This window comes from Lutra lutra, chromosome 6, assembly GCF_902655055.1.
Source record: "Lutra lutra chromosome 6, mLutLut1.2, whole genome shotgun sequence".
Classification (NCBI taxonomy): Eukaryota; Metazoa; Chordata; class Mammalia; order Carnivora; family Mustelidae; genus Lutra; species Lutra lutra.
Genome location: NC_062283.1, coordinates 71,518,895 through 71,546,001, shown reverse-complemented (window position 1 = coordinate 71,546,001; position 27,107 = coordinate 71,518,895). Strand labels below are relative to the sequence as shown.

The 27,107-nt window shown below is 35.8% G+C and overlaps 1 protein-coding gene across 9 annotated transcripts in view; it reads left to right on the top strand.

The window, feature by feature from the left end:
- Window positions 1–15,600, top strand: part of FAM184A (family with sequence similarity 184 member A) — a 115,931-nt gene extending 100,331 nt beyond the window's left edge. Inside the window, exons 13-19 of one of the 9 annotated variants that reach the window (XR_007128103.1) lie at window positions 1,083–1,267; window positions 1,709–1,855; window positions 7,823–7,940; window positions 10,478–10,582; window positions 13,386–13,621; window positions 14,555–14,649; window positions 15,252–15,600. Coding sequence is in view for 7 of the 9 variants with exons in the window: in XM_047733405.1 (XP_047589361.1) it covers window positions 1,083–1,267; window positions 1,709–1,855; window positions 7,823–7,940; window positions 10,478–10,582; window positions 13,386–13,621; window positions 15,252–15,333 (873 nt within the window). In the remaining 2 variants the exon portion in view is untranslated. The other 8 variants (XR_007128104.1, XM_047733410.1, XM_047733406.1 and 5 more) reach the window with 8 other exon arrangements.
- The last annotated feature ends 11,507 nt before the right edge of the window (window positions 15,601–27,107 follow it).

Sequence of the window (27,107 nt, the reverse complement as noted above, 5' to 3'; positions counted from 1 at the left end):
ATTTGAACTTGAATTTAAGTAGTCATACTGGATAGCATAACCATAGAGGTAGCAGGTGCTCAAGAAAAAAGATAACTGATATTTCCATATCACTCTAACACAGGCACTACTTATGCTTTTTAAACTTTACTCTTTGGCCAAGTGTACTTCCTTCAGTTAGAGTTTATGACCTTAAATGTCTGGATGGATGGATGGATGGATTTCTAGGCATAGTGCAATAAAGACCCTCATTTGTTAGACTTAAAACTTTGACTTTGTTAGTCTTTAACTCTGTTAAATGATCAGCTCAAATTTTCTCTTCATTGCTATGATCTTTTAAATGAGTCACTTTATAACCATGGAGGGAAGTTTTATTTTCTCCTAACTAGGCCAACACTGGAATTGACAATTTATAGATAGACATTGTAGAAAATGGTAACTTCTAGGAAAAAACTTCTAGGAAAATGGTAACTTCTAGGAAAATGGAAGGGAGCTTATCTTTCAGACAAGGTAACTGCTACATCAACACTAAGCAGAAAGTCTGCTTCCTGAGCCATAGGATATGTGTGTGTGTGTGTGTGTGTGTGTGTGTGTGTGCGCGCCTAGCCTCCCTGATGCAGGGCCTTTTTAAATGAAGGGACAATGGTGCCAGCATTTTATTGTAAGCCCATATAACTTGGTGAGTGTGTAGGGGCCCTGCATTCTAATCTCAGCTCTGTTGTTTATTATAAATCATCCTTGGACAGATATCTCTTGGGTATTCGTTTCCTCATCTGTAAAGTGTGTGGGAGATGTGCTTTTATGGTCTTTTGGGCCTCTTGTCACCCTGATAATATCCATATAAACTGTATCTGTATAAACACTTCTTACAGATGGGAATAGAAGAGGTCTTTAGGTTTTATTTTAGCAGTTTGGTTTTAAAGCAGTGTCATTACATTTGGCATTCCAGTATGTCATTTTCTTTCCCTTAGATAAATGCAGAAAGCAAATATTAGGAAACTTTTAAGAATTATTTGTAGGGCTTCTGGCTTGCTCTGTCAGCAGGGCATGTGACTCTTAATCTGCATAGAGGTGACTTAAAAAAAATTATTTGTACTTTGCAGAGTAAGGAACATATGTGTAGAATAACAGACCTACAAGAGGAATTAAGGCACAGAGAGCATCACATCTCAGACTTGGATAAGGAGGTGCAGCACCTTCATGAAAACATAAGTGCCCTAACCAAAGAACTGGAATTTAAGGGGAAAGAAATTCTCAGAATACGAAGTGAATCTAACCAACAGATGAGGTATGCCATTAATTACAATAGATAGAAGGAATATACAGCGTTATCTAAAAGACTGTTGTATAGTAGTTAGAAATACAAGCCTATTTTTACGACTAGACTGTCTTCTAGCAGATATTGAAGACCACTTCTTACTTTTTTTCTTGACTGCTCTAATTTAGAACATAGATGAAGTGTTTGTATTTTGAACAATGTGTATGCATTCAGTAACTTTGGAAATTGTATTATTAACTAAACTCTTTATAAAATAGAATTTAAAAAGCATTAAAGGAGACAACTTTAACAAGCTAGAAGATTAGAGCAAAGTAAGTAACTTACTTTAGGCTGTTTCCGTTAATTTTCTATATATTATACCTAAAACTATTTCAAATTTGGTAGAGTATAGAAAGTTTTGAAAGCTTGACCTCAGAATAACATATTCTTAACTAAAAATAAATTAAACAGGTTGCATGAACAAGATTTAAACAAGAGACTTGAAAAAGAGCTGGATGTCATGACAGCAGACCATCTCAGAGAGAAAAATATCATGCGGGCAGATTTTAATAAGACTAACGAGCTACTCAAGGAAATAAATGCAGCTTTACAAGTGTCGTAAGTCATATTGTATTAAAGAAAATTCATATGTGGGAAATAAACTGAGGAGACTGTGTCTAACCTCAGATTAGCTACTCTTTTAAATCTAATTGATACTTTAAAAAGAAATCTTAAGTGCTGTATTACAGATGGTAATTGTAATGTGATATTTTCATTAATGAGGATAAGACAGTTGAGTGGCTCTCAGCTGCCACAGCTGCAGTTCCACTAGGACAGTCCTGGCCTAAAGCTTGTCCCTCAGAATCCTGAGCTGTCACACTATGCTGAAAACTCTAGAGATGTCCATTGTATAATGTTAAGGAAAAAGAGCATATTGGGGCCAATAGGAATATTATGATCCCATACATGCACTAATAATACATGTTTTATATACAAATAAACAAAAGAGCTTAAAAAACAAATACAAAATTTTAATGATAGTACTTCCCTCTAGGGAGTAGATTACACCATATTAGAGGTGGGGAAGAGCAAAATCTTCCTTTGTATTTTTTGTACTCTATATAGATATTGTTGGAGTTCTTAAAACAAGCATTTAATTTTGATTTTAAAAATTAATGAAAATAAAACATCAGAAATAGTCACTCATATATAGTAACTCCAATATTGTTAAAACCAAGATTTCTAATTATTGCTTAATGTTTTAAGGAAGTATTTAACAGCCCCTCTCTTTCCTACACACTTACACTGTTAACAACCACTGTGCAGATAGCATTCACTCCCAACTCTGAGGCCTGAACTCTAGTTCAACTTAAATGATCTCAGAATTAGTCTATTCTAAGCTGCTGCTGCTAATGATTTATTCACCTTTAGTCTCTCTTCTAACCAGTTAAAAAAGCTGCATAAAAATATATATATACTTCAGTAAAGTCAAAATATGACTAATCCCATTAACTTTAGTCTCCAAGTAAAACTTAAAACTCCTATTGTCACTGTGCCTTATCCTCCCATGTCAGCCACACCGACCTCAGTTTCCTTCTGATTCTGTGTTTACAGTCTAGAATAATCTATGTCATTACTACCTGATTACCTTCCCCCAATCTCAAACTCATCTTCTCACATTTTACCCATTTAACTAATTAAGTCTCATGGTAAATATTACTACATATATGTAGTATATATACCCACACTCACTTAAACTGAAACAAAAAACAGACACCCCCCTACCTTGCTCCCCTCACCTTGCTCCCCCAGCCCCGAGTGGTTGGCGTTTACTTCAGCAGCTCCTGAAGTGAGATACCCTCTCCTGGATACACACAGAATTTTCACATTAATAGGCACTCTAATGTTTCCTGAATGAATTTTTTTGAGGATTCCCTATAGCATGTACTACTTCATGATTTAACACTTGAAATGTTGAGGAGACTCATGAGATCATTTTCCCAGTCAAAGTGATTCTTTAGTGTTTGGGAGGTAATTTTTTAAATACTTTTGAGCCACAGTAAGTGCTCATAATCTTGGGCATTTTGCAAAAATTAGAATAAACCCTGCTGTTTACTTTCCCTTCTCTCGGCCTCATTGGACAGAGGCTGAAGTCCTGGCATCCCCCTCTTCACAGTCTGACAAAACATGCTCACAGAAAGAATAACCTCTGTCTGTCCATGTGTCCTGTCTCCTTAGGAATGTTAATTTACAAAGATTAAAGGTTTGTTTCTACTTTATTCTGTTTTATGTGATTTTACACATTATGAATTTTCAGTAGATAACAAATTACTTCTTTATATTGTGATTTTTTTAATGATCAAAGAACTAGTATTACTCATGAGTCAAATAGTTTATCTGCTTTTCTAGATCTACCATTTGTTTTATGCTAGGTTAGATTAGGTCCATGCTAACCGACTGTATTTCTTTTTTCAACAGAAAACTACCACTATCATATAATTAGTCTTTAGCTTAGGTATTTATTCTTTTAGTTGAAGCCAAACATACATACCAATGTATTTGGACCAGCACTGTCCAGTAGATTTTCTGTGGTAATGAAAATGTCCTATATTTGCTCTGTCCAGTACAATTGTTATTAGCCACACACAGTGGCAGTTAAGCATTTGAATTGTGGTTAGTACAACCAAGGAATTGAATTTTTCATTTAATTTTAATTCAACTATAAATAGCCACATATGGCCTACTGACTACCATACTGGAAAGCACAGTTTTATACAACTGGATATTTCTGTTCCATATCCCTAAATGAAGCCTGCTTGAATCTGCTGAATAGCTTAGATCAGAGGTGGTGAGCAAGAAGAGTGCATCCCAGCTTAAGGAGGTTGGGGGACAAGACTGGAATGTTCTCAGCCTGTTGCAAAGGACTAAGGGCACCTTACTGAAGTTCCTAACCAAACGCAGGCTGACATTAAATCTTTGAAATTGGAAAAACCCTGTGGATTTGTGGAAGTGGGCGGTAGTGGAAGGACTGGAGAAACGAACATGGGTCAGGCTGAATCCTGGAGTGAGTGGCCTCTGGGGCACCTGGAAGCTTCTTGCTTCTGTTCCCACCCCAAATCCTGTTTGGACATCAGGGAAGAGGGGACTAGAAATTTAAAGACCAGAAAGTATCATCTAAACATTGTAGGAATAGTAATGAGTTCTGTAGCTCTTATGGAATGATAACTAAAAAACCTCTTTTCTAATGCTGGATGCTAAAGTCTTAGATTTTTGGGTATTCTATAGAAATAGTTTTATTTTTGAGTGATACTGTAGTAAAAACCTTGTGTCTAATATGTCGCAGTTTTTGTTTAGAAACAAATGAGAGAATGAATGGTTTTAAAGAACTTTAAGCTAAATCTAAACATATATAGAACTTGGAATCATATTCGATCTTTTTTATGCAGAAAAGGGGGTTCAGAGATAATTATTGTTTGTCTAAGTTTACATTTTCTCACTGTACTGGAACAAAAGATAGTTTCTTCTTGGGGGAAACATCAAATTTTCTGTACAGGTCTGTTAAGTAGATCAGGAATCCCTAATTGAAGAGTAACACTCTACCATGCCAGAATGACTTACTCTTTAAAAGTTGTTTGAGTTCTTTTATCCATACCTTATTGTTCTTTGTTGTTGTTTGTTTTTTAAATTACCATTCTGGTGTGTTCATAAACTTTGTGATGTAAGGAAAAAGTATTTCTATTGTCATGCATCAGAGTCCATGCCCAAAAATTATGGGGAAAGAAAGGTGCAACATTGAATTTCTTCCGTTATATATTTCTTTTCTTAAATTCCAGAGAGGATGGTATAATAGAGTTCATCCTTATACAATTAAGATTCTAAAATACCTCTGTGCCAATACTGTTGTTTGCCCTAGAATCTCAATTTACTGACTTTGTCAATTATTTTTTTAAAAAAGCATGGGAGAACTGCCACCTCGAAAACATTTTTATGCATTTCATACAACTTTTTTAGGTATTCATATTTTTGGTTTGTGTTGTTCACGAACCCTGGACATTGACCTATATATTGTTAGAGAAAAAAAAAAAATCAGGGCATGCATGCCTGGGGAGAATCCAACAGTGACCTAATTAGACTTATATATGTTTTACTTGTGTTTTCTCTCTGTATTTCTTTTAATGGAAATCTATATTTTGAGTAAAAGATTAACTTGTATGTTTCCCTCAAAACAATGTTTTCCAGGCTTTAATCTTTCAGAATTTGATCATTTCTGACTATCTTTGATACTGTTTTCATATTTTTAATTGATTCATTGTAACTTAAAAATTTAACAGGAAGATTTGATTATTTCTGCAGTAAAACCATTATCACTACTGAAAAATTGTATCCATTTTCTAAATAGAAGCTAGGCCATAATTATAAATATGTAAATTATGTGACAATAAAACAATGTTATTAGATTCTAGCTAGCTGTTGCTGCTGCAGGCCAGCCTGAGCCCTGTGAAATAGGGTGATAAGCATATGTTGTGAAGGCCGTTTAAGATACAGAACCACACTAAGACGCTTCCTTCTTGTGACCAGAAAGATTAAAGAACAAAGTAAGATCATTCCCTGTAGCACCAGCTGTTAACCCCTAGTCTTTGGGAAACCAGGCAGGTCTAGAGAGCTGCTGGGGGCAGCGGAAGAAAGGGACCAGGCTTTGACTTGAAATGGATCAGAGTAATACCACGTGTTCTATTAGAATTTTGAAAGACTTAGCAATTCTGGAAGTATATTTGCAATTTAAATCTAGATCTTATTACTTGTTCTCTCCTTTAATGCTTTCCCATTTGTATTTATATGAATTGTTTCTTCAATGTAATCAATTATTTTTTCCCTTTTAATATCAAGGTATCTTTTTAAAGTTTTTTTGGTGATATTTAACTGATAACAATTTTGTAGGTAAATAAAAACATACACTAGAATTGAGGTATATGTAGAACATATGCATGCAGAATGTATGTAGAACATACACCAGAGCAAAAAAGATGGTTCAGGGATTTTAAGTGACTGTTTTAGACTCCCTTTACTTTAACTTCTCATTGTACTAGAACAAAAGAATAGAAATAATAGTTTTATTTGTTATTTTGTTTAATAATAGTTTTAAATAAGGCATTAAATTGAGCTTTTTAGCAACTCTTTACTTACTGCCAAGTATTTTTGTTCAGCTATAGGAAGCAGTTCAAAAATCTTCTTTTGCTTTTAACAGTAAAGTACCACAGTGACATCTTGTGGCAACTCTGGTATAAACCCAATGCCTTCTTCCTTGACCAGATCATTGTTTCTCAGGCTTCTTAAAATTTTGCCCGTAAAATGCCATATCATGATAAAATGCAAAGGTCCCTCTGTGTGAGCAAGTGAAGCAGATTTTTCACTCAGCCTACGTTATCACAAAAGAATAAAAGATCGTGAAACTAACCTCAAGCTGAATTGACAAAGTCATCTCTGACCCTGAGACATTGACTTCCTAACCCCACACCTCCCTTTACCCACATATCTTCCCGAACCCAAGAGATTAGAACTTTAGGTTGGGCCGAGTTAGTGGAGTTTTTTACTAAAATTCCTAAAATACAGAGATTCTTGTACCCCTTTAGAATTGGGAAGTGGGAGTAGATCACTGATTCCCAGATGATAGATTGTCTAGAAGTTATTCAGTGTGTGTTGAATACATTTCTATGTGTATCTTCATTCACCATGATTTTTATTGAGCTTACATTCTGTCCTTTTACTTTAAATGTTCTGCTCCCCCCGCCCAAACCCCTAGTTGATCCAGCGGTTTCCATTTGCATACTCTTCAGTCTTCCCTGTCCGATATCGATATTTTTAGACTCTGCAGGGCCTGTGGTGCCTCTGCTCATAAAAGGTGGCCTCTATTCTAGAGTCTTTTTTTTTTTTTTTTTGAACCTTCGTTATTCTAGAGTCTTCAAAGGCATTCAGGCCTATTGCCGTCTCATCTCATTTGGGGCAGAAGCAGCCTAGAAAATAATTATCTTATCTGATGAATCTTTTTTACAGTGTTTATGTATTAGCTGATCATACAGAATTTTTAAATTGTGTTTCCCGTAAACCAGGAAAGAATGATGTCGTGTATGTGTCCTTTGTTTCCCTTTCCTCTGTATCTTTTCTTGTCCCTTTTCTATGTTACCAAGCCTTATGTCATCACACAGGAGTGTATTTTGGTAAGTTCTCCTGATGGTGAAACCACAATTCCAGCATCATACCTATGTTTAGACCTTACTATTATTCAGTATATCATTTCTTATACAGAGCTTACCTCACCTCATCCTAACATACTGTTGAATGACTTACAATGGGTGAATTCTTCTGAAAGTAATCTGTAAAGTCTTTAATAACATCATTTACCCCCTTAGAGCCTTTAATAACACTACAGCTATTTGAGACAATCAAGTTATTATGTTGAAAAATTTTAAGGAAAAAAGTTTGCTTTTAAATTTTGTATGTGTTCAATTGGACTAATTTGAATAATGTAGATATTACAGAAGAATGTGTCTGAATCCTGTCAATGAACTAAAAGGTTTCTTGTTTCAGACTAGAAGAAATGGAAGAAAAATATCTAATGAGAGAATCAAAACCAGAAGATATACAGATGATTACAGAATTAAAAGCCATGCTTACAGAAAGAGACCAAGTCATAAAGAAACTAATTGTAAGATTTGGGGGTGGGAGGGATATAATCATTTTAGTTACCATGTTTGCCAATCAACAGTCTATTGGCTAAGTATTAAGTAATGCTAAATGAAAATTGAAAGTATAAGATATGTGCATTGTGATTTAAAGTTTATTAAAAATGTTCATGAATAAGGATAAGAAATATAAAGTAATTTTAAATTTGGTATTAAGAGGATTGTGCCTCTTTTCAGTATTTTTTGAAAAGTCCTTAGTACTTATTTTATGTTTAAAATAATGTCATTGGCAACATACAGTTAATATGTTATTGAAGGTGTGTATTGTTCATCTAGAATTAGAATTGGATAGGAAGGAACACATGCATACATTAGCCTGCACTGTGTACTTCAGCTAGTTGTATTATTTTACCCTGATCCAGGGAGATACTCCATGGGGAAAGGGATCCATTTTCTTAGGGTTCTAACTAAGAGAAGGTACAGGCTCTCTCTTGAGAGTCTTTTTTTTTTTTTTTTTTTTAAGATTTTATTTATTTATTTGACAGAGACACACAGAGAGGGAACACAAGTAAGAAGAGTGGGTGAGGGAGAAGCAGGCTCTCTGCTGAGCAGGGAGGCTGTGGGGCTCAATCCCAGGGTCCTGGGATCATGACCTGAGCCAAAAGCAGATGCTTAATGACTGAGCCACCCAGCGCCCCTCTCTTGAGAATCTTGGTCCAATGAGGTGTTAGGGTCTCTGAGCAGTCCATTAGGGAAGGAAATACAGTTTTAACAATAAATAAACTGACTTCATTATTCTTCAAGAATGAGAAATACAGTCTATGGCCATACCACCCTGAACGCACCTAATCTCGTCTGATCTCCGAAGCTAAGCAGGGTTGGGCTTGGTTAGTACTTGGATGGAAGAATAAGAAATATGCAAATGTCTTAATAACTCATAAAACATTTTAGAGTTTTCTAAAATTATATATCCTGATCAATACTTAAAATAATTTTTACAGTCACTAAAAAAAAATTTTTTTTCAGGGTAAAACTAAAAATAGAATGCTAATCACTCTACTGGTTCATTGATCTCTTCAACTGAAAACTATGGATGTTAGCATGCAAAGAGAGCCTAGAAGCATTTATTTCTGAAGCCTTTTCTTTAACTTCTCTTTTTTGGCATTTAGGAAAGTCATCCTGTTGGCTGGGACTATTAAGTTCCTGCTAAAAGCAGCCAGTTTTCAATTGGAGTTCCTTATGGAACCCAGGAGCAGACATTGGCAGGATTTTCCAGGCATTGTGAACATGAGCACAGTCCTCATAGATTCCTCTGATTACCTTCTATTCCACACATGAAGTTAGCACAGGGATTAAATGTAATTTATTTCATCTATGCGAGAAATAGCTTTTCCAGTTCTTAGTGAACAGATGTTAAAGATATAGTTGTATTTTATCCTCACAACAGGATAGGTATTAGACTTCAAAGAATAAAGCAAACACAAAGCAATGTAGCTAGTTAGTGACAGATTAGAAATCCGGGTAAGGGTTGTTCTACACTCTTCCTACTACACACCAATTCTGCGGACTCTGAAGCACATGGGCTGAGATTGGTGCAAATGACAGTGGTAACTAAGAAGGGTATGAAGTATCTGGTTCTACTAGAGCACAGTCATGCATTTCACACTCATGTGTTTACTTCTTACAGTCTGTTCAGTTGACACATGTTGGTGGTGAAGTAAAAGGCAAAGGATTTAACTGTATATAGGTCACTTTTTCTCTGGTCAGTGATTAGAACTGCTGTAGTACAGTCAACCCTTGAACAGTGCAGGGGTTATGGGGCACCAACTCCCTGCATAGTTGAAAATCCACATATAACTTAACTGCCCGAAAACTGGATTACTAATAAACTACTGTTGACCGGAAGCCTTACTGATAACAAAGTCAATTAACACCTAATTTTTATATTATATGTATTATATACCATATTCTGACAGTAAAGCTGGAGAGAAGAATGTTACTTTAAAAACCATTAGACAGAATAACACTTATAGTACTTCATTCATCCAAAAAAATGTAAAAAAAAGAAAATCAGCATGTAAGTGGACCCATACAGATCAAAACTTTGTTGTTCAAAAGTCAACACTGAGGTCTCTGAGAGGAGATTAGGCAAGATCAAATGTATTTCCCGTACTGAAGAATAATGATAATCAGTGTCACCTTTATAGAAACAACAAAACCATATACACAACTCCATGAATGTAAGTTAAGCTGCTCAGACTGCATAGTCAGCCCTTTGGAACAGAGAATAGGGCCAAATAAAATATTTAGATCCAGTCCTGGAGAAAAAAGTTATTAATGGGTAGAGAAGAACCCCAAAGCACACGGTTTTGAAAAGTTTTGAAAACCTTCCCACCAGCAGTTATTAAGTCACTAGCAGTCAAATCTAGAAATCTTTGATGAACAAGGTATATAAATCCTCACTCAGGTATTATAGTAAATTCTGAATGAAATGGCATTTAAACAGTGTTAAATTTTCAATAGAAAATGTCTAAGTGGTGTTTATAATTCTTTTGCTTAGGAGGATAATAAGTTTTATCAGCTGGAATTAGTCAATCGAGAAACTAACTTCAACAAAGTGTTTAACTCAAGCCCTACTGTTGGTGTTATTAATCCATTGACTAAGGTATGTGCTATAAACACTATAAAACAGGGATGTAGTTTAAAACTTGTTTAAAATTTTTAATATTCAGAGCAGCATAGGATAAACCTTCCAAATCTTAAATTTAGTATTTAGGATTAAAATCTATGAATTTTTTATGTATACATTTTCACAGAATGAGATTAATATTTTTGTTGAGAATTCATACTCCTTAAGACATTATTGTAAAACCTTGGTTTCTGTCATTTGGTTTTTCACATCTCCAAAGAAAACGAACATCATTTTCTTGGTGTTCACTATCCTCTATGAGGTCCTGAAAGGTACTCTAGCCCTGTATACCTAACAGCACTCCCTAATTTAAGGCTTAGGCCTGCGATGTTAATGAGCCTTGTTGCCTACCAGTCTTTGGAGAAGTGCTTTACTTCTCCCAGTCTTAGTACCTTTCTTGACACTTAAAATTGAAAATGGTCTATTCTAAGACTTTGTTACTCTCTCAGGACAGATAGAAGAGCATTATAGGCAAGTGAAATGGACATGGCTAAGTCTTACACATCTTTGTACCATAGCTTCCTATGGTATGGTAGGTATTCAGTTGCAAATTTCATCACATTTTCTGCAAGTGGCCACAAATAACTGAATAAAGCAAATAACGAATTAATTATGTATATTGGCTTTATAGGGATTACATATCTTTTGGCAGAAATCAGTAGTAGAAATAAAGTACTAGTGGTAAAGCTATTTTGGGATTCAGATTTAATTTGCCCCTTATGCCTAATTTCTATTGAGCCCTTAGCCAGAAATTTTTACTTTCAGTGCTCATAAAAACTTATCTGTTAAGAACATGGACTCTATCTTCCCTTCACAAATTAAACTGCTCCACATTTTAAGCTTAAGCCTTTAACATAGAATGACTTAAATGTTTTATGAAACAGAACGACTGAAGTAGGGATGCCTATAGCTGATTCTACAGAGCTTAAAATACTACCTGGCACATGGAAGGCTCTCATAATTGGTGAATGAATTAATATAGTTAGTTTTTAAGTTCATATTTTAGGGTGAAATATGTTTTTAATTACAAAGCAAGATTACAAGACTTGATGAAACAAATAATAAGATGAAAACATTTTCTTTTTTTTAAAAGGTTTTATTTATTTGACAGCAAAAGAGAGAACACAAGCAGAGGGAGTGCGAGAGGGAGAAGAAGGCTTCCCGCCAAGCAGGGAGCCAGGTGCAGGGCTGGATCCAGGGACCCTGGGACCCTCGATCCCGGGACCCTCATGACCCAAGCCGAAGGCAGATACTTAACAACTGAACCACCCAGGTGCCCCAATAAAATGAAAATGTTTCTAATATATTTTTTGGAATTAAATTTTTAGCTACAAAACCATTCCTATAGAACTTTACCAACGAGACTTTTGATTCCTTCAAATAGAAACTTACGGTAGGTTTATTTACACCTTCTGGTGACTAGAATAAGAAAATGCAAAAGATACATCTGTTCAATTCTGAGAGACTTCAGCTTTAATAATTGTGATTCTAGAAGACATTATTCTTCCCTTGTTTTTTCAGTTATGCAAAGTAGACCTTTTGTCAGAGACTGTGATTCACAGAATATGACGTAGAGAAAGAGGGCAATGTCTAGATAGTAAGATCATTACTTTGTAAATAAAGGAAAAAGGCCAATTAGGCTATTGGTTTTTTTTAAACACTTGAATCATTTTGCAGAAAAATATTTCATAAATTTAATTAGCACAAATTTAACTTGTAAAAGATGGTATTAAAAATATCTTGCAGGGCGCCTGGGTGGCTCAGTGGGTTAAGCCGCTGCCTTCGGCTCAGGTCATGATCTCAGGGTCCTGGGATCAAGTCCCGCATCGGGCTCTCTGCTCAGCAGGGAGCCTGCTTCCCTCTCTCTCTCTCTCTCTCTCTCTGCCTTCCTCTCCGTCTACTTGTGATCTCTCTCTGTCAAATAAATAAATAAAATCTTTAAAAAAAAAAAATCTTGCAAATGTAAAATTTTACTGTGTACAGCAAGATAATGCTCATTGATTCTAGAGGTACGAATAAAATAGACTTAATGGTTTGCAAGCTGATGGGTTTTGATAACCTGATTGTATTTCTCTTGCTGTTAATTTTAAAGACCCAACTAAGAAATTTAATAAATGGATCACTTTTGTTTTATAACATTTAAATGTTTTTAAAAGATTATGGTCCAATTATTGATACCACCAATTGGGAAAAGAGACCTATTTATGCAGATTTAATTTTCTCTCTTCAAAAAGATGGTGCAGCAAATTTGAAACCAGTTACTTGAGTCAGCTTTAGGTCTTAAGTAGGAATGTGGGATATGTTTCAAACTACTTCGCCAAGCATTTTTCCATTCCCTTTTTTTTTTTTCAGGCAAGGAGTGCCTCCCTTTGACAGAAGGCTAAAGTTCACCGACCTCCCTTTTAAAACTGTTTAACTTTATAACCTTCTTCTCCTAATTTTAGCCTAAATCTGTTTAACCTCATGGTATCTGCAAGACCTGCTCCTTTGCCCTTTCCTCTAAGTAGTCTTTTCCCTTTGACAGTCTTTCCATCTCTTCCCACCCACCCCCACCCCCGCCATGAACACCATCCTGTGTTTCTTTCTCATTCTTTCTGGCCCAGCAGCATGTCTGTCCTAAGGATTCCATGTAGATAAAGAACACCTCCAAGGATCCCCAGACCACACTTTGGGTAACACTGGTTCATTTTAACATCCAATTTAACATAAAGTTTCCAAAATCTACCCATGCCAAATTATATCTTCTACTATTCCTATTTTCTCATTTGTCCTTATGCAGGGACTATCCTCACATGTATTATTTTTAATGCAGCAAAAGAAGAAGAATGATAAGTCACCAACAAACAGGTTTGTGAGTGTTCCCAATCTAAGTGCTCTGGAATCTGGTGGAGTGGGCAATGGACATCCTAACCGCCTGGATCCCATTCCTAATTCTCCAGTCCACGATATTGAGTTCAACAGCAGCAAACCACTTCCACAGCCAGTGCCACCTAAAGAGCCCAAGACATTTTTGAGGTGAGCCCCGTCTCACCAGTGATTTTTTCTTTTCTTTTTTAACTTGAAAAATTTACCTTCTTACATTGCAGAAATTCGCTACTTTAAGACCAGCCTAGGAAAAGAAGTATCACTGTGAAAGATTTTCAAAATTCATTTATCACTTCTCTAGAGAACTCCTTTTTGGCTCTGAAGACTTTTTTCTAATTTCTTGTTGATTTTTCTATATGCTGAAAGAGGTGCTAATGTAATGAGAACTCCTTTTTGGCTCTGAAGACTTTTTTCTAATTTCTTGTTGATTTTTCTATATGCTGAAAGAGGTGCTAATGTAATTCGTATGCTTAGAATTTTGATATTTATTGATACCTGCTTCATTTTGATATTGTAGCAAATTTTTCACTAATAATCCATCTTTATTACAGAACTTAAAAATTTTTTTTGTTTTTCCTATATATTTTTTCACTTTCTTGTTTACCAGACTTATTTACAAAAATATATGCTTACTGCCAAAATAAAAAAATATGTAAGCTCTGGGAATTTAACAATAGATATAAGCAAAAAATAAATTTAGAAAAAAATTTTTACAAGTGATATTCCAATTTGAAGTTAACCTCAGACTTAATTAAATGTATTAACAAGGAGAATTTAAATGAAACCCAATTGTTAATCCATTGAATAATGTCAAAGTATTGTTGTTTTAGTAGTAGCCTTACTGTTACTGAGTCTGTGCTGCTGTAAATTTTTTTAATTTATTCCTACTAAGTCTCAGCAGTGTCACTAGTAATAATCTTACAGGTAGATACAGTCTTTTTCTAGGGTAAGTGATGACATAGTTAATGACTATTTTAAATAGAAAAAAGTAGCAAGAATAAAAATAGTCACATACACTTTTGAATGTGCCTCCTGCTAAATATTTTGTGTTGCTTATTTTCCCTTGTGCATGGGTATGTTCAGGTATCAGTAAGATGCATGTGCATGAGCTCAAGGAACTTGACCACTGGAGTTTCCATTACACATTGTTGCGTGCCTTGTAATTTCCCCCAAAGACGGTAGGGATTCTTTTATTTTCTCAACTAGCCCAAAGAATCTTTAGTTAGAATTAAGTATAAATGATATAATTTGGAGATGGAGGGGAAATGGGCTTCTTAAGGTACTCCTTTCGCCCTAGACTGTTTATGGCATTATGAAGGTTTAATATAAATATACATGTAGTAAAAATACTATGCCATGGCTTAGTTAGTTACATTTGAGGACACATCTGTAAAAAATCAAATGCTTGTGTCAGATTCTGAAACTTTAATTAAATAAAAAGGTGCTGAAAAAGAGGAATGTTACCTTGTTCTCATTTCTGATAGTTCCTCCTGAATATTTTTATTCAAAGTTTTTCTCAGCTGTCTGATTTTTGTCTTTTTGTAATTTTTTGTAATTGTTTTGATGTGGCTCCTCCTTAACTGACTTCATCTGAGCTGCTGATGCACTCTCATGCTCTCATGGAGTGGAGAAACCGATCTAGTGTAGAGGGATCTACAGAACACATCAAACACAGGGAACCAATTGTGGTCATCTACGCTGATGTTTTTTGTGCTTTTTCTTTCGTTTTGAAAAACAGCTTAATGCTGGGTTACATGTCTCTCTTTTTTTATGAATTCAGTCCTCCTCAGAGTGAAGCTTCCCCGGTGGCTTCTCCAGATCCCCAGCGCCAGGAGTGGTTTGCCCGGTACTTCACATTCTGAAAGAACTGTGTTGGCAACAGCTAGCTCTGTATGGACAGTTACTAAGAGCATGACCTTATACAGACCATTACGTGTACAGGCTTTCCTATGTCAAACATTGTGAATGAGAAGTATTTGTCTTTCCAATTTGAAAATACACTATTTCCTGTGATATTTATTGGAATCAGTCTACTATATTATGTGTGTAATTATAACAGTTATTTTTATTTGAGATGGAAGAGTCTTTAACCTTTGTAATTACTGCATAATAAATTTTGTTAGAACAAACAGTGCTTTTCATTTTTTCTAGTAAGCTTGTTAGACTTTTTAAATATTTTTAAATTCTAGATAAGACTTACTAAAAAGGTGTTTTCTAAAAAAGTTTTACTGCATAATAAAATATTATTTGACTTTTATAATCATAACAAAATCAGGATAAATATTCTAATTTGTTCCATTATCATGTATAACTATAAGCTCTGTCCTCTATAAGTCTATAATGAAAACACTTGTGGAAATTACAAACTTTCAGCTATAAAAATACTGTTGACTTATTTATAGTGTATTTTCTTATTCTGATAGCTGAGGGTCTAGGACTTCTAATATAGTTAGTATCTATGATTAATATGATTTATGGCCAAAAGTTATTTGGTAAAGAGACAGGTCTGTCTTAATTTGTCTTAAAAGTTAGTGGGTGATGGGTTTTAAGGAGGGCATTTGATGTAATGAGCACAGGGTATTATATGCAACTGATAAATCACTAAACTCTGCCCCTGGAACTAATACACTATATGTTAGTTAAATCTAAATTAAAATTAGAAAGAAAAAAAGTTTGTTATTGATATATCAACTACTATTCAACTAGTGCCAAATTTAGTTGACCATGCAGTGTAGATTTTAGAAGAATTTGGGTGAACAAGATGAATACAAACACCTGATCTATGAATGATTGTAACAATAAAGACCAGGTTTTTTAGTGGTTATTATGTGTCACTATGCTGAGGGGCATTAGAAAAACAAACCATTATATATGAGTTTGCACAGTCGGCATATTCTTTTAAGTTATCCTGGGGAAAAAAGAGTATATAAAATACTTGCTGTGAATTTTTTCTTCAACTGAATTTTCTTTCTTTTTTACGATTTTTAATTTTATTTGACGGAGAGAGATCACAAGTAGGCAGAGAGCAGGCAGAGGGGGAGGGGGAAGCAGGCTCCCTGCTAAGCAGAAAGCCCGATGTGGGGCTCAGATCCCAGGACCCTGGGATCATGACCTGATCCGAAGGCAGAGGCTTAACCCACTGAGCCACCCAGGTGCCCCGAGACTGAATTTTCTAAGTGGTTAATTCTTATTTCAGAAAACAAATCTAGTTATTAGCACATATTCTCACCCCTGATTTTTATTTTACCTAATAATTTGGAGATTACCAAGGATTTTTTTTTTTTAAGATTTTATTTATTTGACAGAGAGAGATCACAAGTAGGCAGAGAGGCAGGCAGAGAGAGAGGAAGGGAAGCAGGCTTCCTGCTGAGCAGAGAGCCCGATGCGGGGCTCAGATCCCAGGACCCTGGGATCATGACCTGATCCGAAGGCAGAGGCTTAACCCACTGAGCCACCCAGGTGCCCCTATTTACCAAGGATTTGATGATTAGTACTCATGCAGGTGAATGACTTGACACAGACCTACAGAGAGATGAACACCTGTCCTCAATAGCTAACCACATACTTGCTGAAATAGCCAAGGACCAAACTTTTTCAATATCAGAGCAATATCAGAAGGGACACAAGATTTATGAAGTGTACAGCGAGAAAAGAGAGAAGGAAGTGATTAATTCTACCTAGGTGGTGTTAGGGAAAGCTTGACATGGAAATGGTACCCAATTATAATTTTGAAGTATGGGTAGGAATTAACCAGACGAGGGACAGAGCTGTTTGAGCCACAAACTGGAACAAGTATCAAGATAGAAGAGGTGAGCTACATCCAGAGAATTAAGGGCAATCCTATGGGATCAATGTGTAGGCTAGAGAATATGGCCTAAGACAGCAACAATTCCTAGAGCACCTAGCCTTTTATTAGAATTTAATATTTCTAACAGATTAACAACTCAAATGAAGAGTACAAATGTACAAGTAGTAAAGGTTAAAACCTATGCTCCATTATTCTGCAAAGGACCTGAGATGCTTAGTAAGGAATTCAGCTTGATCCTGAAGAATTTTGAGCAACTAATAGCATGATTAGATTTAAAATTTTTAAATCACCATACTGGCTGAAAAAAAAAAAAAAAGACCTACTTATATGCTGCCTATAAGAGACTCACTTTAGACCTAAAGACACATATAGACATTGAAAATGAAAGGATGGAAAAAAGATATTCCATGCAAGTGGAAGAAACATAAAACAGACCAGAGTAGCAATACATATATCAGGCAATAGACTTTAAGATTTTATTTATTTACTTGACAGAGAGAGATCACAAGCAGGCAGAGAGGCAGGCAGAGAGAGAGGAGGAAGCAGGCTCCCTGCTGAGCAGAGAGCCCGATGCGGGGCTCGATCCCAGGACCCTGAGATCATGACCTGAGCTGAAGGCAGCGGCTTAACCCACTGAGCCACCCAGGCGCCCCAGGCAATAGACTTTAAAACAAAGACTGTAACAAGAGATAATAAAAAAAGATATTACTTAACAATACTCCAATGAAACATAGAATAACTATAAATATGCACCCAATATTGGAGCCTTTAAATCATAAATATTAACAGACATAAAGGGAGAAACTGACAGTAACACAATCAATTAGAGATGAATTTAACACCCCATTATATCAGTGAATACAGAGATCAGGCAGAAAATCAATAAGGAAACCATGCCTTTGAATGACACATTAAACAAGATGGACTTAACAGATACATACAGAATATTCCATCCAAAAATATCAGAATACACATTCTTTTCAAGTGTGTATGGAACATTCTCAGGATAGATCACATGTTAGGCCATAAAACAAATCACATAAATTTTAAGATTAAAATCATATGATGTACCTTTTCTGGCCACAACAGTATGGAACTAGGAATCAATCACAAGAAAACAAAAACCCACAAACACATGGATGTTAAATAACCTGTTACTGAACAACCAATAGATCAGCAAAGAAACCCAAAGAAGAAATTAAAAAAACACATAGAGACAAAATTGTCCAAAATCTTTGGGATGCAGACAAAAGCAGTTCCAAGAGGGAAATTTACACCCATACAGGCTTAAATGAAAAAAATAATTCAAACAATCTAAACTTATACCTAAAGAAACTAGAAAAAGAAGAAAAAAGCCCAAGGTTAGTAGAAAGAAATAATAAAAACCATAACACAAATGAAATAGATACACATACTCTCACCCACAACAGAAAAGATCAATGAAACCAAAAACTAGTTCTTTGAAAAAAAAAAAGGTAAACCTTCAGCCAGATTCTTCAAGAAAAAAAGAGAACCCAAATAAATCCAATAAGGGGGGAAAAAAAAAGAACTGGCACTACAGAAATACAAAGAATTGTAAGCGGGGCGCCTGGGTGGCTCAGTGGGTTAAGCTGCTGCCTTTGGCTCAGGTCACGATCCCAGGTCCTGGGTTCAAGCCCCACATCGGGCTTTCTGCTCAGCAGGGAGCCTGCTTCCTCCTCTCTCTCTGCCTGCCTCTCTGCCTACTTGTGATTTCTCTCTGTCAAATAAATAAATAAAATCTTAAAAAAAAAAAAAAAACAAAGAATTGTAAGCAAATAATGTAAAAAGAATTCTACGCCAACAAATTAGACAAACTGGAAGAAATGTATTCCTAGAAACATATAATGTTTCTAAACTGAGCCAGGAATAAAAAATCTGAACAGACCAATTACTACTAACAAAATTGACTCAGTAACCAAAAAATTCCCAACAGAAGTCCAAGATCAGACAGCTTCACAGGTGAATTCTACCACACATTTAAAAGCACAGTTAACACCCATTCTTCTCAAACTACTACAAAAAAACTAGAAAGAAAAGCTTCCAAAAAAATTGTACAAGGCCAGCATTACCCTGATACCAAAACTAGACAAAGACACTATGAAAAAAAAAAAAAAAAAACAAACTACAGGCCAATATCCCTGGTGAACATAGATGTAAAAATCCTCAACAAAATTTGAGCAAACCAAATTCAACAATAGATTTCTAAAAAAAAAAAAAAAAAAATCATATACCATGATTAAGTAGGATTTATTCCAGGAAAGCAAAAGTAGTTCAACATTAGCAAATCAATCAATGTGATACACTGCATTAACAATGCAAAGGATAAAGTTTCTATCATCTCAATAGATGAAGAGAAAGCATATGACAAATTACAACATCCATTCATGACAAAATCCCTCAACAAAGAAGGTTTAGAGGGGAACATACCTCAAATGAATAAATACCACATATGAAAAACCCACGGCTAACATCATATTCATCAGTGGACAAGGATGTCCACTTTTGCCACATTGATAAACTCTTGGAAGTCATAGCCACAACAATCAAAGTAATAAAAGGCATACAAATTGATAAAATTCACTCTTTGCACATGACATGATGCTATATATAGAAAATTCTAAAGACCCCCCCCAAAAAGTTAGAATAATTGAATTCAACAAATTTGCAGGATAGAAAATACAAAGAAGTCTGTTGTGTTTCTATACCCTTATAAATAGCAGAAACAGAATTTTTTATTTTTTATTTTTTTAAAAGATTTTATTTATTTATTTGACAGAGAGAAATCACAAGTAGGCAGAGAGGCAGGCAGAGAGAGAGGAGGAAGCAGGCTCCCTGCTGAGCAGAAAGCCCGATGTGGGGCTTGAACCCAGGACCTGGGATCGTGACCTGAGCCGAAGGCAGCGGCTTAACCCACTGAGCCACCCAGGTGCCCCAGAAACAGAATTTTTTAAAATCCCATTTACAGTAGCAACATAAAGAATAAAATAGGGGCTTTATCACCAGCCTGGCTGGTTCCGTTGGTAGAGCATGTGACTTTTGATCTCAAGGTTGTGGGTTTGAGCCCCACATTGGGTATAGTGATTACTTAAAATCTTAAAAACAAAACAAAAACAAAAAAACTGAAAATAAACATAACCAAATAGGTGGAACAACTCTGTAAAATACTGATGAAAGAAATTGAAGACAACACAAATAAATGGAAAGATATTCCATGATCATGAATTAGAAGAATATTGTTTAAATATCCATACTACCAAAAGCAATTACAGATTTAACACAAGCCCTATCAAAATAGCAACAGCATTTTTCATAGACCTATAACATAAAATATTAAAATTTGTATGGAATCACATAAGACCGCAAATAGGCAAAGCAATCTTGAAAAAGAACAAGAAAGGTAGAGGCATCACAATCCCACATTTCAAGATACACTACAAAGCTGTAGTAATCAAAACAGTACAGTACTAGTGCAAAAACAGATACAGATCAGTGGAAAAGAATAGAGAGTTCAGAAATAAATCCGTGCTCTATGGTCAATTAATCTATGACAAAGGAAAAACATACAATGGGGAAAAGACAGGTTCTTCAATAAATGGTGCTGGGAAAATTGGACAACTACATACATACAAAAGAATGAAACTGGACCACTTTCTTATACCATATACAAAAATAAATTCAAAATGCATTTAAGACTTAACTGTAAGACCTGAAGCCATAAAATTCCTAGAAGAAAACATCGGTAGTAATTTCTTTGACACTGGCCTTAGAAACATTTTTCTAGATAGGTCTCCTCAGGCAGGGAGCAAAAGGAAAAATAAACTATTGGGATTAAACAAGCTTTTGCACAGCAAAGGAAACAACAAAACCAAAAGGCAGTCTCCTGATTGGGAGAAGATATTTACAAATGACCTATTCAATATAGGTTTAACATTCAAAATATATAAAGAACTTATACAACTCAACACCAAAAACCCCACAGAGAATCTAAATAGACATTTTCTCAAAGAAGACATACAGATCGCTAACAGATACATGAAAAGATGCTTAACTTTATGAATCATCAGGGAAATGGAAATTTAAACCACAAGGAGATATTACCTCACACAAGTCAGAATGGCTAGTATCAAAAAGACAAGAAACAACCAGTGTTGGTGAGGGTGTGGAGAGAAAAGGACCCTTTGTGCACTGCTGGTGGAAATATGAATGTAAACATATGGAGAATCTTCAAAAAAATAACAAAACTACCATGTAATCCAGTAATTCCACTACTGGGTATTTATCCAAAGAAAACAAAAACACTAATTCAAAAACATACATACACTCCAAGTTTAATGCAGCATTATTTACAGTGGCTAAGATATGAAAGCAATCCAAGTGTCCATGGATAGATGAATAGATAAAGAAGATGTGATGCACACAGACACACATTATATATGAAGGAATATTATTCAGCCATAAAAAAGAACAAGATCTTGCCATTTGTGACAACATGGGTGGAACCTAGAAGGTATTATGCTAAGTGAAATAAGTCAGACATACATCATATGATTTCACTTATATGTGAAATCTAACAAAATAAACATAAGGCAGGAACAGACCCATAAGTACAGAGAACTGATGGGTGCAAGAGGGGAAATATGGGTAGGGGGTTAGGCAAAATGGTGAAGGGGAGGGGGCACTGTTTTCTGGTTGTAGAATGAGTAAGTCATGGAGATGAAAGGTACAGCATAGGGAATATAGTCAATGATATTGTAATAGTGTTGTATGACAGATGGCAGCTCACTTGTGGTGAGCAAACTATAACATACAGACTTATTTTTTTAAAGATTTTATTTATTTATTTGACAGAGATCACAAGTATGCAGAGGGGCAGGCAGAGAGAGAGAGGAGGAAGCAGGCTCCCTGCTGAGCAGAGAGCCCGATGCGGGGCTCGATCCCAGGACCCTGCGATCATGACCTGAACTGAAGGCAGAGGCCTAACCCACTGAGCCACCCAGGCACCCCAACATACAGACTTATTGAATGTTGTTTTCCTGAAACTAATGTAACACTGTGTGTCAAATATACATCAATAAAAAAAATAAATACTTTCCATGGATAATAATAAAAATAAAAAATAAAGAAGACTGCAGCTTTAGGAAACCTAAGCTGAATTGGCTAAGATACCTGCAGTCAGAATGTTCTTGCTGATCCTATACTTCAAGGCTTTATCTATGCCACCATGATGCTCTGCCAACTGAGGACTCTGGGGTGATAGGACCCTAGGATGAGACTAAAGCTTTTCTGATTTTCTCTCCCCCCGCCCCGACACACACACACACACATACACAAATGGTCAAAGGAGTCATATATAAATGGTTAACACTGTAACTGGAGAAAAATAGTTTCAGCAAAAACATTTATTTTGATAGAAAAAGCAACATGGAATCCTAGAATCATAGTGTTAGAAGAATCCTTCAAAGCCATCTCTTCTAGGGGTGCCTGACTGGCTCAGTTGGTTAAGTGTCAGCTTTGGCTCAGATCATGATCCCAGGATCCTGAGCTCAAGCCCCACATCCTCCAGCTCCCTGATCAGCAGGTAGCTTGTTTGTCCCTCTCCCTCTACCCCTCCCCACAACTCATGTGCTCTCTCTCAAATGGATAATAAAATCTTAAAAAAAAAAAAAAAATCTCTTCTAAACTCCATAGAATGCTTTAATCTCCCCTAGAACATCCCTGACAACTTAGATACTCCAGTGATAGGAAGCTCACTTCCTCTGAGGCTCCCTAGACCAGGCTCTGCCACTAACAAAATCTTAACCTCTTGTGACTCAGTCTCCAGGTCTGTGTAATAAAATGACACCTTCTACCCTACCTTTCTACAAAGATAAAAGGAGATAATTTGGGATAGATATAAATTACTCTAGGTGGATAAATAGTTGTCCTGGAAAGTAGAAAAGTTACTGGAGAAGAGTAAAAGAATTGTCAGGCAGTGACTGAGACTGGAGGCTATATATTTACATTGAAACCCATCAGCCTGATGGTGTTCTTTGCCCATCTTCAGCTACTCGGATGCAGGTTTAGATCAATGGGTAGTTATACTTTACCAGGTTTAGGATTTTGTTAGGTAAAATGACAAATGAGGGAGATCAGAAGAGTGAGTATTTGCAGAGGCATGATAACTGATAGAAATGCTATTTACCATCTTTAACATAATTATATTTATGCTAAGATTTAGAAGTAAAACCACAGTGGACGTATACTACCACTTAATTAGCTTACTAATGGTACTGATCACCAATTTCCAATGTGTGTCAAGGGTGGAGGCGAGGTTGCCCCACATATCCTAGCAATTCTCCAACACCAGCTGTGTGTCCTACAATTCAACTCAATTCTGAAACTACCTGGAGATGGCATCAGATCCCACAGGTTAAATGCTCACTCTACCAGACTGCTCTCTACTTTACACCCCAATCCCAAGCCTAGGTTGTTACCTGTGCTTTTGGTCAGCTGGCTATAAATCAGAGATTTCCACAATCCCCTCCTTGGGTTCAATTAATTTGCTAGAGCCACCCACAAAACTCAGGAAACCTGTTTACACATTGGCTTGCTGATTTATTACAAAGGATATTAAAGGTTACAGATGAACATGATGAAAACATACAAAGAGCAAGATCCCAAACAAAGGAGCTTCTATCCTTTTGGAGTTGGGGGCCTGGCACAGTGGCATATGGAGTGTTCTAGTTCCCCAAGCCAAAAGCTCTCTGAATCCCATCCTTTTGTGTTTTTATTGAGGCATCATTACACAGGCATGACTGATTAAATTTATTGGCCATTAGTGCTTGACCCCAATCTCTAAGCCCCTCTTCTCTCCCTGGAGGCCCAGGAGTTCCAACCCTCTTGTCACAAGGTTGGCCTCCCTTTCAGAGCACAAATCCTTAGGTGAGGTCCAAAAATCAGCTGAATCACATAACAAAAGCCACCTTGAGCATTCTCCTCACTTAGGAAATTCCAATGGTTGTAGGAAATTCTGTGTCAGAATTGGGGCAAAGATCAATATGTATTTCTTCTTCTTTTTTAAAAAAGATTTTATTTATTCATTTGACAAGAGAGATCACAAGCAGGGGAAGTGGCAGCCTGAGGCAGAGGGAGAAGCAAGCTCTCTGGTGAACAGGGAGCCTGATGTGGGGCTTGATCCCAGGACCCTGCGATCATGACCAGAGCAGAAGGCAGACACTTAACCCACTGAGCCACTCAGGCACCCCTCAATATGTATTTCTTATCTTACTTTGGAAGATGTCAAGTGGATTTGTACATAGAGGTTGAGATATTTAGTTTTTATCTCATTAAGTCACCTCCTCCATAACCAGTCTGTATGTAGGTATGATTAAAACTCTTGTTTTTCTTCCTAACACCATATCTTCACATATTTACGTAAGACTTTTCATCATCAAACAGTAACTTTCTAACTCTTAGCTTTTCCCCAACACTTTAACTTTAAATCTGGAATGAAGAGGCCCTAAGGGGAGAATCACGAAGAAGATATAGGATTAGGGGATGGAGAAAGAAAAATTTATAACATAACTTGTTTGGAAAGACTTTATTCATGTCCACAGAAACCATATGGAAAATTTTGTAAGAAAAACAATACAAATGGATATTTGGAAATATATCACAAAAATGTTTCTGAGTTAAGCATTCAGATTTTAAGAATATATTAATGATAAAAGCATATAAAAATATTGAGATCCAACTAAATCCAACTAAAAATTATCCATTGAAGTATCTTAAGTATTATTTTTGTATATGAAGTGGGAAACTTATTTTATCTAACAAAACAAAATGAATAGCAATTTTGCCACAGACCTATTCTTTGAAATAATGATACACATAACTTCTTTCATGTTATCACAAAGTTTCTAACATTCCCTATTATATGATACCACTGTGAAAATGGATTATATCATATTAATTTTGGTTTGGAAGATTAGTACCTATCAACCACCTCTGGTAATCCCTGGAATATAATCTGAATGTGGCCATATTTAATTAACAATATAATTTTACTTTTATTAGTAGTCAAAATCTGTTTGAAATAAAATAGCCCAAAAACTTTCACACATATAGTCAAATGATTTTTGACAAGGGTGCCAAGATCATTTAGTGGAAAAAGGGCAGTTTTTTCAACAAACAGCACTGGGAAAACCAGATATCAATTAAAAAAAAAAAAAGAAGATGATGGACCATTATCTTACACCATATACAAAATCTAACACAAAGTGGATCAAAAACACAAATTTAAGAGCTAAAACTATACAACTCTTAGAGGAAAACATAGGGTAAATCTTCATGACATTAGATTGGGCAATGATTTCTTGGCTATGACCCCAAAAGCATAGGTAACAAAAGCACAAATAGATAAACGGGACTTCATCAATATTCAAAGCCTTTGTGCATCAAAAGACATTATGAACAAAGTGAAAGAGTAATCACCCAAAATGGGAAAAAAATTCACAAAGCATATTTGTGGTAAGGGATTAATAGAAAGAACATACAAATAAACTACTAAGACTCAAAAACAACAATAAAAACCAATTCAAAAATGCGCAAAGGACTTAAACGTTTCTCCAGAGAATATATATAAATGGTGAATAAATATGTGAAAAAATGCTCAACATCATTAGTCATCAGAAAAGTCAAGTCAAAGTCACAATGAGATACTGCTTTACACCCATTTGAATGGCTTTTATTTTAAAAAGGTGAGAGGGCCACAAACAAATGGAAAGATAGTCCATATTCATGGATAAGAGGAACAAATGTTAGTAAAATATCCATCTACCCATTTGTTGGGAGATTTTTGATTACTGCTTCAATTTCCTTACTGGTTATGGGTCTGTTCAAGTTTTCTATTTCTTCCTGGTTCAGTTGTGGTAGTTTATACATCTCTAGGAATTCATCCATTTCTTCCAGATTGTCAAATTTGCTGGTGTATAGTTGCTCGTAATATGTTCTTATAATTGTATTTCTTTGGTGTTGGTTGTGATCTTTACTCTTTCATTCATGATTTTATTAATTTGGGTCCTTTCACTTTTATTTTTGATAAGTCTGCCCAGGGGTTTATCAATCTCATTAATTCTTTCAGAAAGCCAGCTCGTAGTTTTGTTGATCTGTTCTACTGGTTTTTGTTTTGTTTTGTTTCTATTTCATTGATTTCTGCTATGATCTTTATGATTTCTCTTCTCCTGCTGGGTTTAGGCTTTCTTTGCTGTTCTTTCACCAGCTCCTTTAGGTGTAGGGTTAGGTTGTATATTTGAACCTTTCTTGTTTCTTGAGAAAGGCTTGTATTGCTATATACTTTCCTTGTAGGGCTGCCTTTGCTGCATCCCAAAGATTTTGAACAGTTATGTTTTCATTTTCATTTGTTTCCATCAATTTTTAAAATTCTTTAATTTCTTGGTTGACCCATTTATTCTTTAGTAGGATGCTCTTTATGATGTCAAGTTAAAAGCTAGCGAAAGAAGATGGGGTGAGATTAGGGGGTCCCTAATATTTATTGAATACCCACAATTTGCCAAATTATTTTTATTTTTCATGGCTTCTTTTATTCTTCATTTTAATTTAACTTTTTTAAAAATTAGTTTATTTATTTGAGAGAGAGAGTGGGGGTGGGGTAGAGGGAGCAGAAGATGGCAGAGGGAAAGTAATCCTCAAGCAGACTCCTCCCTGAGCATGGAGCCTGATGTGGGGCTTGATCTCAGGACTCTGAGATCATGACCTGAGCTTAAATTAAGTGTATCAGTTGCTTAACCAAGTGAGCCACTCAGGCAT